Source organism: Microtus pennsylvanicus, chromosome 9, assembly GCF_037038515.1.
Source record: "Microtus pennsylvanicus isolate mMicPen1 chromosome 9, mMicPen1.hap1, whole genome shotgun sequence".
Classification (NCBI taxonomy): Eukaryota; Metazoa; Chordata; class Mammalia; order Rodentia; family Cricetidae; genus Microtus; species Microtus pennsylvanicus.
In genome coordinates this window covers 40,261,136-40,280,625 of record NC_134587.1, presented here as the reverse complement: position 1 = coordinate 40,280,625, position 19,490 = coordinate 40,261,136, and the positions used below count along the sequence as shown (strand labels likewise).

General features: G+C 51.6%; 1 protein-coding gene across 3 annotated transcripts in view; it reads left to right on the top strand.

Annotated features, from left to right (window-relative positions):
- Window positions 1–7,543, top strand: part of Nacc2 (NACC family member 2) — a 68,392-nt gene extending 60,849 nt beyond the window's left edge. For all 3 annotated transcript variants that reach the window (XM_075985454.1, XM_075985452.1, XM_075985453.1), the window contains exons 4-6: window positions 913–1,018; window positions 1,495–1,592; window positions 2,660–7,543. In XM_075985454.1, coding sequence (XP_075841569.1) covers window positions 913–1,018; window positions 1,495–1,592; window positions 2,660–3,171 — 716 coding nt within the window. In that variant the 3' untranslated portion in view covers window positions 3,172–7,543. The remainder of the gene's footprint in view (window positions 1–912; window positions 1,019–1,494; window positions 1,593–2,659) is intronic.
- The last annotated feature ends 11,947 nt before the right edge of the window (window positions 7,544–19,490 follow it).

The following is a 19,490-nucleotide window of genomic DNA, read 5'->3' as shown; positions in this document are numbered from 1 at the left end:
GCGACCTAGGCTCTTCTTTCTGCCAAGACCTAATAGACAGAGCCGATGGGAAGATCTGGGAACTAGGTGCAGTATGCACACCTGTAACCAAAGTACTTGTGAGGCCGAAGCAGGGGAATTGAGAATTGGAGGCAAGCCTAAACTATACAGTAAGAGTTTGTCTTGAAACAAAAACGTTTAGCTACTGCATGCTTCATCAGAAATAAGATGAGCAGCCAGACATGGTGGGTGGTGCACGCCTATTGTCCCAGCATGCTGGAGGCAGAGGCAGGTGGAAAGAGCGAGCGAGCGAGAGAGAGAGCGAGAGAGAGAGCGAGAGAGAGAGCGAGAGAGAGAGCGAGAGAGAGAGCGAGAGAGAGAGCGAGAGAGAGAGAGAGATCAGCCTGGCCTACCAAGTGAGTTCCAGCAGCCAGCACAGAGAAACTCTGTCTCAGAAAGGGAGCAAAGCAAAAAAGAAAGATGAGTCAGCGTGGTGGCGCACACCTTTAATCCCAGCACTGGGAGGCAGAAACAGGCAGATCTCTATGAGTTTGAGGCCAACCTGGTCTACAGAGCTGTTACGAGAGAAACCCTGTTTTGAGAAAATAAAACAAAAACAAACAAACAAACGAGAAAAGGGGAAGCTGGGAGTTTAGGAGACATTGAAGCTATAGGTTTGTCACAGTGTTCCCAGCCCTGCTAGATTTCAGTTGATGATGTAAGTTGGGAAGAGCTTGGCCTTAGCATCCTCCAACCCTAGTGTCCTCCAGCAGGGCAGAAATGAGAGTTCTTTCTGGAGGCCCCTTTTCACCTTCCGCCCCACCTTAGGCTCCCCTGCAGTCTTCTGTGACCCTAGCATCCCCTTAGAGGGCATGAGGCCAGGTTTGGTCTATAATGCTGAAGACCTCATACGTTGATGTTTGCTGGCTTTAGGCTCCGGGGTCTACATCACACGTGGCCAGCTCATGAACTGCCATCTGTGTGCAGGGGTGAAGCACAAGGTCCTGCTGAGGAGGCTCCTGGCCACCTTCTTTGACAGGTAGGTGTGTAGGGGGCGGCAGAAGATTCTAGAGGTTCCTCTAGCTGTGAGCTTCTGGTCATCAAAGCTTGGAGCTTTCACGTTAACATTCATTCCTAACACTAATGTGGACATTTGGCCTGGAGATGCCCTGGAAAAGCTCCAGAAAGATAGCACATCCTCTATGCCAGGGCTCAGCCTAAAGAAAGACTGACTGTGTCCCCCTTCCCCTAGGAGAAGCAGCACACTCAGGAGGCGCTGGGTGTCCCATGGCCAGTGCCGGAGCTAGTCGCTCAGGTTGCCCACTCTCCCTTACAGAAAGGCTGAGCCTTCTCCCCACATTGGCCTTGACTCAGAAGACATGCACACTTGTTCAAGGGAGACACAGGGGCGGTGTGGTGATGTTGGCTTTTTTCACATGGTGTGTGGGTGGAGGCCCCCATTCCTTAGGTCACTTCTGAACCAACCCTGCCTCTTTTTCTCATTCCCTCCTCCAGGAACACACTGGCCAATAGCTGTGGCACTGGCATACGTTCGTCCACCAGTGACCCGAGCCGAAAGCCACTGGACAGCCGAGTCCTGAATGCTGTGAAACGTGAGTGGGTGGCACCGGGTCACAGTGAGGTCTGGAAACCTGCAGGATCCCATCTAGGATTGAGATCCCAACCTGAGGCAGGCTAAGTTGGGCCCCAGGGTTATTCTGGGCCATGGGCTTCTGTCTCGAATGCTTGCTTTGGCCTGTAACACTGGGACTGGGACCAGGAGGGAGAAAAGAGCAGCAAGCAAAACTCGTCTCGAGGTGTTAACGTCCTTGGTAGGTTTCCAAGTGTGATGAATTCAGCTGCGAAACTATTTTAATATGTGAAATAGATCTAATTTTCCTTTTTGAACAAAACCCCTTATTTACATGTTGAGGTTATTTTGAGCCTTTGCCATCTGTTCGGCCGGCTTCTGCCTCCCGCTCCTGCGTGGTGGGGCGGAGCCCAGTCCATCTCTGTGGCAAGCCACCGCCCAGCCCCGTACCCTCTGAAGAAGCCGTGCAACCCAACACACACACACAGACTGGCCCAGAGCACAGCCGCCTGTGGGAAAAAAAACGTCTTATTGTCTTGCTTAGAAATTCCCTTTGTGATACTAATTCTGTTTTCTAGAGGAAGAGTCTTAGCAGTGGGTAATTGCGGTCTTGAGGAATGGAGGTGACAATAGGACCCAAAGATGCTGGGCTCTCAGGGACCTTTTCCTGCTCTGTGGGGACCTGGGCCTGACCTTGGTCTCTAGCTCCTGGTAGGAAACAGAGGAGTGCTTTTGTTTTAATTGAAGATGACACACCCACCTTCCTTTTTGTTTGCTGTGTCTGAAACCAAGGCATTGGCAAACCAGCTCCTCATGTGGGGAGGACCCTCTTTCTACTTGTCCCGGTTTGCAGGTGAAGGTGGGAAGACCAGAGAAGTTAGACACAGGTCCAAACCTGATGGGCACCCAAGCTGACTAACCTTAGTCATAGACATCATCCCAAAGCTCAAATCGAGGGAGCCTCAGTGGGAACCTAGAGTGCAGACAGGCCAGTCCTGGGCACCTCACTTCTGTGGACACTTGGGCAGCAGTGGGCCGAGCAGTGAGGGGAGAGGCCACTCTTACACGTCCTTCCGCCTCTCCCTGCAGTGTACTGTCAGAACTTCGCCCCCAGCTTCAAGGAGAGCGAGATGAACGTGATTGCGGCAGACATGTGTACCAATGCTCGCCGTGTGCGCAAGCGCTGGCTGCCGAAGATCAAGTCCATGCTGCCCGAGGGTGTGGAGATGTACCGCACCGTCATGGGCGCCTCAGCCGCCAGCCTGCCCCTGGACCCCGAGTTCCCGCCGGCTGCTTCGCAGGTGTTCGAGCAGCGCATCTATGCTGAGCGACGAAGTGATGCCGCCACCATCGTGGCTCTGAGAACTGATGCTGTGAATGTGGATCTGAGCTCCTCAGCCAACCCTGCCTTCGAGGCTAGCGAGGAGGCGGATGGGGCAGGCTCGGTTATCCAGGAGGTGGCTGCCCCCGAGCCACTGCCTGCTGATGGCCAGAGCCCCCCTCAGGCCTTTGAGCAGGGCAACACCAGCTCCAGCAGGCCTCAGACACCGGTGGCCACAGCAACGAGAAGGCCAGAGGGCACCTATGCAGGGACCTTGTAAGGGGCCGGAAAGGCCTACTCACAAGGGACCGAGTACTAAAGCTGCTTGCATGCGTTACTAATACAAACAAATGTGATCAAGCCACTTACCTACTGAACTGCTACTGCTGCCTGACAAAAATGTGATTTTTATTCTGCCTGTATTTAAAATGGATGAAGGAAACAAACACACTCATTATACTGTAAACATTTAGGCCACTGGCCGCTCTCTGGGAGGAAGGTCCCAGGGCAACTTTTTGATATTCCTCAGCTCAGTCTCCCATGGTAGTGCTCCCCTCCCCCTTCTTGGGGAGGTAGAAGAGGCCACCAGGTCCCTGATGTCTGGCCCTGACCCTGCCTCATCTACCCTTCCTATTCCTCCTGCTGTGAAAGCGGAAACTGGGGTAGTAGTGGCCTGTGGGTGGAGGGGCAGACATGACACTCCATTTCTTACCCATAAGGACCCCCAGTGGGGCAGTGCTGGGCCTCCAGAGGCCAGATTTCTCTTGTTTTCCTTCCTCCCAAGAAGCCACCTGTGTGTGTGAGAATGAGAGAGAGAGAGAGAGAGAGAGAGAGAGAGAGTGTGTGTGTGTGTGTGTGTGTGTGTGTGTGTGTGTGAGAGAGAGAGAGAGAGAGAGAGAGAGAGAGAGAGAGAGAGAGTGAGTCTGTGTGTTTTGTGTGTGTGTGTAAGAGAGAGTGAGTCTGTGTGTATGTGTATGCTTGCGCGCGTGCACAGAAACCAGTGATGGCCCTGCAGCAGTGGCTGTGGCTGGTCACCTGGGAGTGGGGGAAGGACGAGGTGTTCTCTCCCCATACCCATGTCCTCACTGAGCTCCACCTAGACCCCAGCGGCTGGCCTGCTGACCCCCCCAGGGTCTCCGTGCCCCTGGCCATGGCTGCCCTCACCACCCTCTGCCTCCCTAGCCACTCTGGGATTTTGCTTGTTTGCTCTTTTTGTTTAGTTCAGATCTATTTTGTTTGTGGTTTGGAAACTTTCAGACCCAACATAGCAAAAAAAAAAAAAAAATCAGTGAGGGACTAAAGTCTCTATCTATCCCCAGCCTACCACAGATTTGGGTGAATACACACCCATGGACCTCCGTCTTGGCCTCCCACTGGAGGCAGAGGGGGCCCAGGAAAGAACAGCTAGTCGTGTACAAGTCAGGCCTAGTTAGCAGGACTCTGCTGCCCGGGGTGGGCTTATTGCTCACCGTGGGTGCCTGTGTTGTTGGCAGGCATAGGCCTGGGCTGGGGTAGTAGGCAGGTGTGGATGTCATTGGGGACCAGAAAGTTGGAGAATCCTGAGAGTGGTTCCTGAGGGAGGGGCTTTGAGGAGTAGCTCGTGTCTGCTCCTAAGTGTGGGATATGCTCTTGAGGCCACGTACCCAAGTGTCTCTTTTTGAACTTGTGTCCAGGGACTGCCTGCTCATCCGCAAAGGCTAGCAGCTCCTGAAATGCCCAAGGACACCCATGATTCCAAACCTGAAAGAAAGGTCTAGTGTTCCCATCCCTCTAAACATCTTGAATTTGCTGCACTATGACTCCCCCCCCCCCCCCCGTATGCCCACAGACTGGGTAGCCTCTCCCCATCTGGAGGGCCATGGTAGGAGAGCCTGAGGTCCAGTTTAGTCCTTCTGTGCCCCCCCCTCTTTAGTTTATTATTTTTGCTGGCGCTGCCCTGCCTTGGAGTGGCCTCCCAGGTAGCCCACGCACTGTGCTGACTGTATAAGTGCATGTCTTCCCCCTCTTCTGAAAGACCTGTGGTTGGGGAAAGGGAAAGGAGAATCAGGGAAGGAGGCACTGTGGGAACTGCCCTGAGCCCCTCTCCCTGCTCCTGGGGTAAGTACGGAGGCTAGCTAGTATCCAGCTCTGGAACTAGCCACCTGGAGATGGATCTCACCTCTCCCATTCCCATCTTAGTCCTAGGTAGCTTGCAGCCCCAGCCAGCCGTTTAGTGACTTGGACCAAACCCTCCTGGTGCTGGGAGAAGACCATAGAACTGTGGAGGGTATGGCAGGATTGGGGGGTGGGGGGCTGTGCCCTTCGCCTCTGGAATATTCCTTTATCTGCTTTCCCCACCCAAATTTGCACTTTAATTTGACCATCCCTGGGGACCTTTGGGAGACAGACCCACCTGTTTTGGCTGGTGGCAGAAGGGCTCTCTCTCATCCCTCCACTCCAATATGGGCATGGTCCCCTCCCTGGGCCAGCATGGGGAGGGTGCCGCTGGCCATTGGAGGAGACGGTGGCCGCACAGAATGCCTGACCACTGCTCGGGCTAGCACAATGTCCTCAACCTCTGTCCTTTAGTGTTTATAATTGCCATCTGTTTTGTTCTGGGTAAGGAAGGCAAGAACTATAGGTAAAACTTCAATAATATTAATTAAATGTGAATGGATTCTGAGCTCTCCCTGTGCCCCAGGTGGGCCAGGCAGAGCGTTTTGCACTAATGTGTCCCGTGGTGGACGTGGTGGGGAGCGTTTGCAGACATGCATGGCCAATGACTGTACCTGCTGGAGGGGCACTCCCTCTGCATCCTGAATGTACTGCAAGGCAGGCGGGTGGCAGGCCTGGGCTCCGAGGGGCCTTCCAGAGTGCCTTAGCATCTTTTGATTATTTTTTTTTCCAAGGAAAACCAATTTTAAAAACCAGATTCCCCCCTCCTTTGTTTACAAGATGACTAATTCCAGAATCGGGCCTGTCTTGTCCTGTCACGTGTCCCTGGCTTGTCCAGACCCCATAGATGAGATCCTCTCAGTATTCGTCAGATGTCTGCACCTCTGTTCCCAGCTTGACTACTAGCAATATGCATATACTATGTAGAGTCTATTGTAGAAACTATTGCTACATCAGCATCTTTGCCATGAGGACAGTTGGGACTGGATTGTGTTGGAGCCGCTGGGGTGGGGCTGAATCCAGCCACCACTCCTCTGCCCTCCCAGAGCAAACAGCCGTCCCTGAGGCAGCCGGGACAAGCATAGCGGGGTCCAGGGCAAGGGACCAGAGACAGGGCTGATACTGTGAGCTTGGAGGGGCTACCTGCCTGCCTGGCTGACTCAGTACTTGAATTCTGTCTTGTTTTCTGTACCAGTTGCTTCAGCTAGCGTCTGATTTGGTGTCTTACTTTGCCCTTGAATGTGGATGCAGCGGTGTGTGAAAGGCAATCGAAAGGAGACCCTAAGGGTCCTGCATGGTGTGACTGCAGGTCTGGGCCTCCAGGAAAACTAGCTGTGTGGCATTTATTCAGATTAGAACCAAGAGGAAGGTGGAAGGAAGGGCCTGTAAGGGACTGGCAAGCTGGCAGGGCCTGTCCCCTCCAGGGGACTCTGGGGTGCCTGGTGCTACCTGGTTCAACAGCAGGAACCTCCTAAGCCCAGTGCTGCCCCTGTCCTGCCCTGCCTCACCCCATTGTGCCCTGCTTGGGTTCCCCAAAGGTGAAGTGGGAAGGGCAGATGGCCCACCAACCAGCTGAAAATTTAAGAGAGCCTGTTAGGATCTGCTTGCTGTGGATCCCGAATTGGAACGGTGAGCATGTGACATCTCAGCTTTAACCACTGCTTCGAATGGTGCTGCTGTGTGGTTCTGCGTGATGTCAGCCAGCCCGGCCTGTGCTGCTGGAAGAAGGGCTTGATACAGTGTTTCAGAAATGGCAAAGGTGTTTGCTTTTGTTTGTTTTGTTGTCCCAGAAAAGGAAAAGGATGCAGGATCGAAAGCATTCTGACTGAGTAGCCTCTGCTTGCGTCCCATCAGTCACCTCATTGCAAGCGTTTTGCACACAATTGTGATTTTTATGTCAAAAGAAGCCAAAATTTGCAATACTATTTTTAGCAGACAAAAAGAGAAAGTATAAAATGTATAAATATTTTTTACTTGAACGTTCTGGGTGCAAGGAGAACATTCGTCCCTACGGTGGGATGTTTGGAGAAAAGGGCCCAAGAGAGGGTTGTTTTGAAGGCACCGTCTAGGGGTTGAAGTAGTATCATAACTCATGACTGTTAGAAAATAAGTTAATAAAATCAGTTGCTCCCCTACCTCTCAGGAGGGCTTCACAGAACCACCGAGCTAGAGCAGATGCCACATCTTGGCTTTCTTTTGTTCGGGGGAGGAGGAGGCCTTTATTTTGTCCCTCCAGCATCCTCCTCTCTCTCTCTTTCTGTGCTGTGACCCTGTAGCGACAAGACTGTTACTTTGTAGCCATGGCTGACAACATTGTATCAATAACTAAAACCACGGCAATTGTGGGCAAGCTGACCAGGGAAAGCCGAGGGCTCCGAGCCTGCGCTCAGAGCTGTTTCAGAGGTGGAAGTCCATGACAAACAAACGGATGTCATCATTAATTGTAAAGCGCTTTGTAAAATTCACATTTACAGAATAATAAAGTCAATTCAAATCCAGCTTTCTGAGACGTCGTTTGTCCAGTGGGATTGTGGTGAGGGTACTGGGGAGAATTCGGGAAGAGGTTTGGCTGTGGAAGAACATGGGTTACCTGGCCTAAAAGTCCCCGTTTGAGAGATTACAGGAGTGGGCCACTACCCAGCCTGAGTCACGGTTATATTTAATTTATTGTCAACAAAGTGGCTCTTCCTCTTCACCTGGCCCACCTTTCCTCTTTTGGATGTGTGGCTCCCTCTGTCCCCTCCCCTTGGCCAGGCCTGCCCCCAAGTGGGCAGAGGAGCAACTACATGTTGGGGGAGCTTATCCAGGCTGAGCCGAGGGTTCTGGGGCTGGCAGCTGTTCTGTTCCTTATCCTTTTGGGCTCTGAGGGGGGTGAGGAGGCATCTATCCGGCTTTAATATGACCTCTGAAGAGGGTTCTGGAAGCAGCATCTGAGGTCTTATTTTGAACCCTGGCTACATGCATTCCACCAAAAGATGACCACCCCCAAAACCCAGGCCCTGCATGGCAGGCTCCATGCTTTTGCAGCCTGTGCATGTTTCCCCAGGGCCCCTTCTGGTCACCTGACAGGAGCCCTTCCCTGCCTCTGGCTCCCTCTTTATAGGCTTCAGTACCACCTGCTTTGCGGAGTTTGGGGTAGATTCTTTAGTGCACCTGTTTTTTTTTTGTCTCACCAGGAGCTGATGAGTATGTCCCCATGTGTATGTCCCCAGAAGGTATCCTAGACCCCTGTCCAGCACAGTATGATCTCCCTCATCTTAGAAAGGGTAGACATTAGAGCCAGGTGTAGTGGCCCATGCCTTTAATCTCAGCTTGGGAGGCAAAAGCAGGCAGATCTCTTGAGTTCAAGGTCAGCCTGTTCTACAAACTGAGTTCCAGAACAGCCAGTTCTAGTGCACAGAGAAACCCTGTCTCAAGTGGGATGGACAGTAGTCCAGAGGGTCTGAGGGACGGTCATCCAGAGCCATCTCTGTAGGAGCCACAGCATCACACCCTGTCCCCATCAAAATGCCCCAGGGACAAGGCCACAGGTGTGAGAGGTGAGCACCGAGCCAGACTCCCTTTCACATCCTACCAGCAGGCCCAGCTGGACTGGAGTCAGTGGGTGCTCGCTTCTAGGAGGGAGCCATTAGAGTCATTTCCCCTCTGGCTCTAAACTCCCCACCCTTGCTGCCACTACCACCTCCTAACCTTCATCCACTTGGGCTGGTGGATTCTTAGCCATGCACCGTGGCTGCATACCCAGAAGGGCCCAAGACCCTCACCCAGAAGGGATGCCAAGGCCCCTAGCAGCCAGGATAAAGAGGGCCAGATGACCTCATGGGTGTCAGGGAGTATTGGTGTGAGACAGGTTCTGTCTTATCAGGAACTCTGGAATTGGCCACTCAGCACATGCCAAGTGCCAGAGTCATCCCAGCTTTCCGAGAAAGCTGTGAAGTCGCCATCTTCCGACCTGCCCCTGCCATGACCCAGTGATCTTGGAGCCTCTGACAAAATCTAGCTATGCTCAGAAAATTTGTGTCAGCATCTTGCGTTTGAGCACAGCCCCTTCATCCCTTTGTCCTGTGGTAAGGAGGAAGATGCTGCATCAGCAGGCCCCTGGCTTTGTCCAGCTTTTATGATCTAGTGGGAAACCGCTGCTGGCCCAGGGAGGCCTGCAGAGGGTGTGCATGGGGGTACATAACAGACTCGTCCAAGCCACATACTCCTCCTGCATTGCTCATAGGTGGACCCTCCCTGCCAGTCTAAGAGGGACCTGAATGTGACTTTGTACAGAGCTGGCCCTACCAAAGTGCAAGTATTCTGTTTTGGCTCTCACGACTCTGCCTGTGGAAGACCATGGGCCACTTGTTAAGGAGAGGAGAGGAAGGCAGCAAGGACCGCACTTAAAGCCAGGACCCCCTTTTATGCAGTTAGGATGTGGGCGCTTCAGAGCCAGGGCGGAGCTCTATAGCAGTAGGAGGGGCAGACCTGCCTTGACCTCTCTGCTCTAAGGATCCAGCTTCCAACCCCCAAAGATCTCCTGGATCCCCGCAGGCTTCTGTAGAAGGGCTAAGGGGTGGAGTCAAGGACCTAGAGCTGGCAGCAGGGAGGCCTAAAGAAGCCCTACAGAAGTATAATACTACTACATTGCCCTTGGAGGGTGGGGTAGAGCTAGGAGAGAACCAAAGAGACCAGACCCAGAAGGAGATACAGCAGGCCCCTTGCTGGGTTGGAGGGGCTCAGTGACTGGGTGCCTTGGAGGTTGGGGGGTTCAGTCAGAGCCAGCGGGGTCCCTGAGGCAGACCTCCTTCCCACCCTTAAACTCGGGCATCCCTGAGTCAAGAAGCTGGCACCAGTCTTCCTGGATCCTTAAGTGATAGATGGACAGGATAAAGACAGAATTCTAGCAAAGCAGGCTGCCTCCTCAGGGACCAGAGCGGCTGTCCAGGCAGGGTTAGGACAGAACAGGGTGAGGAACAGGAGACAGGATTTCTATGTGGGGTGACTCTAGTGGGATGTGGTTCTATCCTGCGATGCCTTGGGAACAGAAATCATCTCCAAAGGTAAAGGTGCTGGTGCCAAGCCCGATGCTCTAAGTTCAGTCCCTGGACTGCACACAGAAGTAGAGAGTGACTCCTGCGGGTTATCCTCTGACACCACCCCGACTCTATGCCATTCCTTCTCTCTCTTTCAAGAAATGTAATTAAGGGGCTGGAGAGATGGCTCAGAGGTTAAGAGCACTGACTGCTCTTCCAGAGGTCCTGAGTTCAATTCCCAGCAACCACATGGTGGCTCACAGTCATCTGTAATGAGATCTGGTGCCCTCTTCTGGCCAGCAAGCATACAGACAGACAGAACACTGTATACATAATAAATAAATAAATCTTTACAAAAAGAAAAAAATGTAATTAAAAAATATGTCACCGGGCGGTGGTGGCGCACGCCTTTAATCCCAGCACTCGGGAGGCAGAGGCAGGCGGATCTTTGTGAGTTCGAGACCAGCCTGGTCTACAAGAGCTAGTTCCAGGACAGGCTCCAAAACCACAGAGAAACCCTGTCTCGAAAAAAAAAAATGTCACCCCAAGAGTACAACGTCACCCCAGAAAGCAGCCAGCTATGGCCCTCTGGTCTTTTTTATTAGCATGTATGAATTACATATAATAATGAGTTCCATGATATTTTTGCTACGTATTTATGATGTATTCTGATTCACCCATCACCCTCTCTTCTCTTCCTACTCCCACAGATGCCCTTCCTCTTTCCATCTAGTCCCCTTTTGCTCTATGTCTCTTGTGTGTGTGTAATCCGCTGAGTTTCATTAGGGTTGCTTACAGAGGCGTGGGTGAGCAGGCAGGAGAGACGGTTAAGAGGACTGGCTGCTTTTCCAGAGGACCTGGGTTTGATTCCTGGAACCCAACTGTCAGCTCACATCCATTCAGTTTCCAGAGGATCTATTGCCCTCTTCTGGCCTCTGCGTGCACTGCACACATGTGGTACACATACATACATGCAGACAAAATATCCCTACCTACAAAATAAAAATAAAGGTTAGAAGATAGAACAATGGAGACATGGGTGAAGGGCTATTGACAAGAGCACAGGTAACTTACAGGTGGCTCCACCACTGAGGATAATGTCTCTTTCCCCCAGCATCCATTAACTACCTGCAGCTCCTCAGGGAGAGGTGGGGCCTTGAGAACCCTTCTCTCTGGCTAGAATCTGCAGCTCACTGCTGCTGGATCCAGAAAGGCCCATTCCTCTCTCTCCAAACCCCACCCTGTCAGGAAATCTCCAACAAAGAAAAAGATGCCAAAAAGCCCAGTTCACATTCTTGGCAGCTGCAGCGGCTCCTCCCCTCAATTTGCCAGCAGCCCAAGTTCTGGCCTAAAGCCTAACATACTTGGGCACACACCACCTTCTGGAAGATACGTCATCACCTACAGGGTATTTAGGCTCCCTGCTTTGATTCTGGTGTGTGACTTCCTCTGCCTCTTCTGCCTTAATCCCTGGAGCTGGAGAACTCACCTGGAGTTGCTTTGCTCAAAGCAAACCTGTCCTTTTTTTTTAACCTCTTTTAGATTTATTTATTATTTATATAGTGTTCTGCCTACATGTATGCCTGCACACCAGAAGAAAGCACCAGAACTTATTATAGGTGGTTGTGAGCCACCATGTGGTTGCTGGGAGTTGAACTCAGGACCTCTGGAAGAATAGCCAGTGCTCTTAACCTCTGAGCCATCTCTCATCCCAAACCTGTTTTTTTACTCTTTCAATTTGGCTTGATCTGGCTAACTGTGCCAGCAGAGAAACCTACTATGGAGGTACAGAAAACACATTGCTCTCTTTGACAGACTGTTGACAGGCCTTACACTTGCACAAACAGAGGCCATCCTGACTTCTGGTTATACTCACTGAGGAGGAGGCAGAAGCCTGGCCTCACCCTGGCCTTGTTGGCCTCTCACCCTGGGATGCAAATAGAGGGCATTATGATCCTCACCTGGGAAGGGCAGTCGCAGGGACTTCCACTGAGAGCTTAACTTTGGCCACCTGGGTGGCGGCTAGCACTCTGCAGCTCTTGGAAGATAGGGTTCCTGGTTCCTATTGTCAGTCAACTCCTTACAGACCAAGGCTTCCTCTGTGACTTCCACAAGGAACTCCAGGGCCTGGGGGTCTGATGTGGGGACTAGGAGGTGTTGGGGGATTCAGACTCCATATAGGGGTGTATGTGGTTGGCTTGGGAACTGGGGCTTCTGCTCTGGAGTTGGCATCTTTCTCTGGCACCTGCCTCTGTTGCCACTCAGTCAATCATGGACAGGGCACACACCCCCTAACACAAGGGAACTTCTCCAATCTTTCACCGAGGAGGGAAAGAATAAGCTATGTGCCCTGTTCCTTAGGGATAGAGAGGACGTAGGAGTGGACAGTGATGACAGCCAGGACATCACTAGTTGAGCCTGGGACACCTAGCAGCGTAGTAAGGCACTCAGCAGACCCTTTCTTGGAATTGGCAGATCCAAGTCAGATAGCCTGGCTTGTTATAACCTCCCAGGGCCTCCAGGCTGGAGGAGGCTGGAGTTCTTGCTGGGCTTCAGTCAGATAACCTAGGAAGAAGGAGCTTTGGTGAGTCGGAGTCCCCAGGAAGCAGCAAGGGTGTGGGCCTGAAGAGCTGTTGTAGCATGAACTCAGGGCATCATTCCAACAGTAAAGAAGGGCCCAGTGTCCACCGATGTCGAGAGCTGACTAGTCAGGAAGTCTGCCACCTGCCACCACAGGGACAGACCCCAAAAATGCTGGGAAGTGAGGCAGTCGTGGAAGGACATGTTCTATGGGACTTCACCAAAATGATGTTCCCAGAGTCCTCTGATCCACAGAGACAGATGGCAGAAAGTTGGCGTCACGACCTGGGTTGGCTGGTGGGGTTGGGTCTGTATGAGAGGATGAGCGTTCTCTGGACGGATGGTGGCAGGGGCTACGCAGATGTGTGGCTGCATGATGCAGCAAACCTAAAAGTGGTTAAAATGGAGGCTGTGGAGATGGCTCAGTTAGCAAAGCACTTGTGGGGTAAGCCCGAGGACCAGAATTTGGTTCTCCAGAAGCCATGTCAAGCTGGACATGGTAACACACATCGTACTTCCACGGCTTCTATGCCAAGATGGGAGTTAAAAGCAGAATTCCCAGAAGCTTATAGGTCATCTTGCCTGGTGTACTGAGCAATAAACAAGAGACCCCGCCTCAAACAAGGTGGAAGGTAAGAACTGACACATGAGGTAGTCCTCTGACTTACACATGCACAAAATCACATGCATGCATGCATGTGCACACATGTGTACCGTGGCATGTGTCTCTACATTCATATATATACATACATGTAAAACATGGTCAACATGGTAAATTTTTATGCCATTGTATCTTTCTAAAACATACATTGTGGGCTGGGTGGTGGTGGTGCACACCTTTAATCCCAGCACTCAGGAGGCAGAAGCAGGTCAATCTCTGTGAGTTCAAGACCAGCCTGATCTACAGAGTGAATTCTAGGACAGCCAGGGCTACACAGAGAAACCCTGTCTCAAAAAACAAATTAAATATACACTGATGAATGATGGAATAGATTCTGAGAAATGTATCATTGGGAACAAAATGTTCTCGTGGTGGCAACACAAGCCAAGAGTCTATGGACTCACACCAGTCAGAGCCACATGCGTGGCCAACTATTGAGGAGGTGGTCTCAGCTCGTGGCAGCACACATGTATTTCAGGAGTGGAAGAGATAGAAAGGAACCCCCTCATTGCTGCTGGGAGGACTAGGTGTGCATGCTGAGCACACAGTTGGTCACCTCTGCACCCCAGGTGGTGGGGTCACCCAGTTTCTAGTCCTTCAGTTTACTCTCAAGGTGAACAAGGCTCTAGGCTGCAGAGGAAGGCTTGTGTTTTCCTAGCTGTCACCTGAGGTCACTAGTGTTCCCACCAACAGTGATGGGAGCCAGTACATCACTAGTTGAGCCTCCACCTAACAGAGGGGTATTACTTTCCTCCACTTGCCCTACTTCAAGAACCCCTTCCCTTCTTCCCCTGTGAGGCCTTTCTTCTGCCCTTTTTTTCCTGCTAAGCTTTGCTTACCAAGCATCCCCCTTTCTTGGTGGGAAATGACTCCGTGCCACAGAGACATGCTGACTGAACACTAGAGTACCTGCGCAGGGCCAGCCCTTTGTGAGCTTATGCGCCTCCGTGCCTCAGTCTCCCCAGGTTGTGCGGGCAAGGCCACTTTCTCTACCCTTGCTTGTTGAAATGTAGTTTGGCTCTGTAGGTCTATGTGGGCCAGATGGGGACTTGGCACTCAGGGGACATCCTAGAGATGGAAAAGTTCTGGTCAGAACCAGGCTGCATACCATGTGTTATTCTCCTGGCATAGAGAGGGTAGCCCCTGCCCCCCGGTGGACTTGGCTCTGTCCTGCGTGTGCAGAGTAGGTGATGCTACGGATGGAGGCAGAGCTTGGGTCACAGCCACCCTTGCACTGACCTTTGTGAAGCCACGCTGCCACCCTTCACAGTTCACTGCATAGCACCATGGCTCACTGAACCCCAACAGCCCACGTCTGCTCAGCTCTGTTGCTGGACTCACAAGAGCTCCAAAATATACATTCACCAAAACTATACAAAAAACAGAGCCCCAGGAGGAAAGGTCTCAGTGCCCCTGGAGTCCTGTGTTGTCTCCTGTTCTGCCCTCACACCAGCACTAGGGGTTAGGGTCCTTTCGCTTGATCTGTATTGACAGGGAAAAGAATTCACAGCCACTGGCCGGTGGGATGGTTCAGCAGTAAAGACACTTTCCACTAAGGCTGACTGGCAACCTGAGTGGGCTACACCGGATTCACATAAGGGAAGGAGAGAACTAACTCCCACAGTTGTCCTCCTCACAAGTTCCACATGTGAACCATGGCACACACCCCCCCCAAAACACATCGGTTCTACTTATGAGGGTCTCCCCGCCCTCACAAATCACGCTGATTTACATGTTTTTCCTTTTTCTGTGGTACTGGGGATGGCACCAGGCCCCTTACATGCTAGACAAGGTGCACTATTGAGCTACACTCCTGTCCCTCATTTGTTTTCTAAAAGCCCTCCATGGCCACCGACAGGCCCACAGGCTGCTTGCCACCCTACACGTGTTAGGCACCTTGAGTATTCTCTGGTTCTGATTTGGGTCTTCATCTCAGTCCTCCCACACTCACAGAGCCATTTGTTAACAGGCTGCGGGTCTGTCCCATGGGTCTCTGTGTTTCTGTGACTTTTGTTTGCTATAGGGTGGGCACTGGCCAGTGTTACCCTTCTCCATCTAGGAAACGTGGGCTGCACTTTTCTCCAAGTTTCTGATGTAATCACACCTGGCCTGGGATTGTGTCTGGAGAGCATGCTGGGCCCTGGAGTCTCCCCTTCCCAGTTCTGGCAAGGGAGCAGTTTGCTCCTGAGTCTGAGAAGAACCCTGGAAGCTTTAGGGCACTTCTGTGCCTTAGTTACATGCCCTAAAACCCTTTCTTTTCTTCCTTCCTTCCTTCCTTCCTTCCTTCCTTCTTTCTTTCTTTCTTTCTTTCTTTCTTTCTTTCTTTCTCTCTTTTATTTTAATTAGTCTGTTAATCAAGGGTCTCACTATGGTGACGTGGGATTTCCCTCTGTATGCTGTGATTACCATTAATGAATAAAGAAACTGCTTTGGACCTATAGCAGGGCAGAACTTAGCTAGGCAGGGAAAACTAAACTGAATGCTGGGAGAAAGAAGGGTGGAGTCTTAGAGAAGCCATATAACCCGCTTAACCCACCCACCCCACCCCCGGCTAGAGACAGATGCTGGGAACTTTACCCGGTAAGCCATAGCCACATGGTGATACACAGATTGATGGAGATGGGTTAAATTAAGATGTAAGAGTTAGCCAATAAGAAGCTAGAGCTAATACAGTTTCTGTGTGATAATTTTGGGGCTAAGCGACCAGCAACCAACAAGTGGCTCTCTCCTCCTACATTATGTAACCCTGACTGGGTTGGAATTCACTACATAGACCAGGCTGGCTTCAAACTCACAGAGATCCATCTGTGTCTGCCTCAGAAGTGCCTGGATTAGAGGTGTGTGCCACCATACCTGGCCTCCTGAAAACATTTCTCATAGACCCAGAGCTGCCTGTGAGAAATTAGGGGAAACAGGGAGACCAGCTTGTCCTGGGGGCTATTCCAAACCTGTTTTAGTGTCATAGAGGGTAAGTCCTCAGTAGAGGTGGGTGAACCATCTATTCCAAGGACAGGCTGGTTACAACCACAATGCCTCTAGCCTGGATTTCTGGGATCAGGATTTTGAAGCTGTGACCACTGACAAGCCACAGCCAGGCTCAACAAGAATGACCTGGGAGAACCTTGCTCTGGCTGGGCTTTCATCTAACCTGTGAGATGTACTCCCAAGATAGCTGCCCCCAGGAGCACCAGCACGTGAAGGCAGGAGGCCCAGTGTCCTTACCAGTTTATGTCAGCTTGACACAAACTAGCATCATCTGAAAAGAGGGAACCTGAGGACTGGAGAGATGGCTCAGAGGTTAGGGGCACTGACTGTTCTTCTGGAGGTTCTGAGTTCAATTCCCAGCAACCACATGGTGGATCACAACCATCTATAATAGGATCTGGTGCCCTCTTCTGGCCTGCAGGGACAAGTAAGCAGAATGCCATATACATAATTAATAAATAAATCTATTTTTTTTAAAAAAAGAAGGGAACCGCAACTGAAAAAAAAAATCTCTCCATAAAATCCAGCTATAGGGTATTTTTTTAGTGATTGATGGGAGAGAGCCCATTGAGGGTAGGGCCATCCCAGTGGTGGTCCTGAGTTCTATAAGAAAGCAGGCTGAACAAGCCAGGGGTAGCAAGCCAGTAAAGCAGCACCCCTCCATGGCCTCTGCATCAGCTCCTGTCTCCAGGTTCCTGCCCTATTTGAGTTCTTGTCCTGACTGCCTTTGATGATGAACAGTGATGTGAAAGTGTAAGCCAAACAAACCCTTTCCTCCTCAAGTTTCTTTGGTCATGGTGTGTCATCACAGCCATGGTCACTGTAACTAGGCACAGCATCTCCTCTTCGTCAGACCAGTGACTGTTCTGCCCCGCTAAAGCCAGGATTCTGGAGCTAGAGAAAAGATGGGCGTGAGACCAGTGGCCTGCGTGTGCCTAGTAGTGGACCCAGGGGTCTCAGAAAAGTCCCTCATTTCCTCTGAGTGCCAGGCCCGTGCTCCCAGGGGAGCAGGATAGGTTCCCTCAGTCCCTGGAGCCCCAGACCGTGGGAGTCTTAAGGCTTAAATTTTCGCACCCTGAGATCCCATGAAGGTTCAGGGAATAGAGGGCTCCATCATTTGGCTCATGAAGGCAGTTTCCAAGAGGACCTGGGTAGTCCTAGGAGATCATCTGAGTCACCTGGACCCACCTCATACAGCGAAGTCTCTTCTGTTGTCACATCTCCCCCCACCCCCCACCACATGGATGCTGCGACTGAAGCCTGGAGAGGGTGGCAGCTCCCACCCACCCAACCAGGAAGCAACAGGAGCAAGAAGGAGGCCCTTGCCCTGCTCTCAGCAAAGCCTGGGGAGCCCTGTGTACTGTTGGTAGGTGTCCAGCCTCTTTGCCTATGAGTGTCACAGGCCAAGGGGTGCAGGGAGAGTTGACAGGATATCAGGGCCTAGGACTGGCTGTCCCTCTCATTTCTACCCAGAGTCATGAAAAAGATGGAATGTAGTCGACATTGGCTCTGATTGGCATGGGGGCAAAGAACTGGGTTCAGGGCAGGCACGGAACACTACAGAAAGCACACTGGAAAAACTTGGGGTATCTGAGAGACCTTGAGCTTGACCCCGACTAAAGAGGCCCTGGGTCCTTTGGAGGGAACCTGTGATCTCCATGCTCAGGCCTAGAGACTGGGAGGTCATTAGCCTTTGGGTCAGTGGGGTCAGAAGATAAGAGTCCAGGGCTGCAACAGCCTTGGGTTTGCTTAGGCTGGGATTCCACCAGGTGGTGGTGGTGCACACCTTTAATTCCAGCACTTGGGAGGCAGAGGCAGGCAGATCTCTGTGAGTTCAAGACCAGCCTGGTCTACAAGAGCTAATTTCTAGGACAGGCTCCAAAGCTACAGAGAAACCCTGTCTGAGAAAAACCAAACAAATGCTCAGATTCATGCTGGGCCACTGCAAAGGGCTTGCACTATGGGTGTGGAAGACTCACCTTTGAGGTCTTTCAGAGTGGGGTGGAAAGAGGGATGCCTGGCAACCAGGCTCCAGAGCCACCCTATAGAAATACAGAACCGTCTCTTCCCACGGCAGAGAGGTTGGCAAGTGACCCTTCCCGAGTGGGAAACATAAATTATTAGGCTTGAAAGCTCAGGCCATTTAGGCTTCACTCGATTGGCAGGGGCCCACGATGCCCTCTGTATCTTGCCATTGGATTATACATCCGTACCGAGTGCCGACTGCTCAGAATACCATTCCTGGAACGGAGGCGGACAGCAGGACTCTCTGGAATGAAAATCAATTTGATTAGAGAGCAGTCAATTACCGTGGAGACCACGGCTGTGATCCGGGCAGAGAACCAGCTCTGAAAAAAAAAATGTGTAAAACTTTCCGAGGGATGGCCTGCCTGGGGGAGGGGTGCCAGACCCAAGGCTCCCTGGGAGTGTCCACAGCTCAGGCACAGGCTGAGAGGTGTGGAGTGCCCCAGCCACTCTTTTTCCACTCGGCCTTGGCTCCAGCTCCGTCTTTACTTCTGGCCTTTCCATTTAGATGAGGTAACACCCATGTCCACAGTGAGGGTGTCAGAGGCTTGTTTGTGAAGCCTCATCGGTGCCTGGTGAGTAGGAAGTAATTGGTAAATGTGTTGGCGGGAAGACTGGGCCAAAGGTCAGAAGAATGGGCCTAAAACCAGGGCTCTAAAGGGACCCCACCACCCCCTGACCCTAAAGAATTGGAGAGATAGCTCAGCAGCTAAGAGCCCTTGTTGATTTTTTTTTTTTTTTTGGATTTTCGAGACAGGGTTTCTCTGTAGCTTTGGTGCCTGTCCCGGAACTAGCTCTTGTAGACCAGGCTGGCCTCGAACTCCCAGAGATCCGCCTGCCTCTGCCTCCCGAGTGATGGGATTAAAGGCATGCGCCACCACTGCCCGGCAGCGCTTGCTGATCTTGCAGAGGACCTGGGTTTGGTTCTCAGCACCCACATGGTGGCCCGCAACCATCTGTAACTCCAGTTCCAGAAAGATGTGATGGTGCCCCCTTCTAACCTCCGTGGATATCAGGTATGCAGGCAATGCATATATACACAAGCAGGCAAAACTCTCATATACATAAAACAAACAAATAAATATTATAAAAAAGAGTTTCAAGATGATTCTGTACCAAGAATTGAGGGAAAGCTGAGTCCAGCCACAAATGCCTGCCTGAAACAAAAAGAGAAGG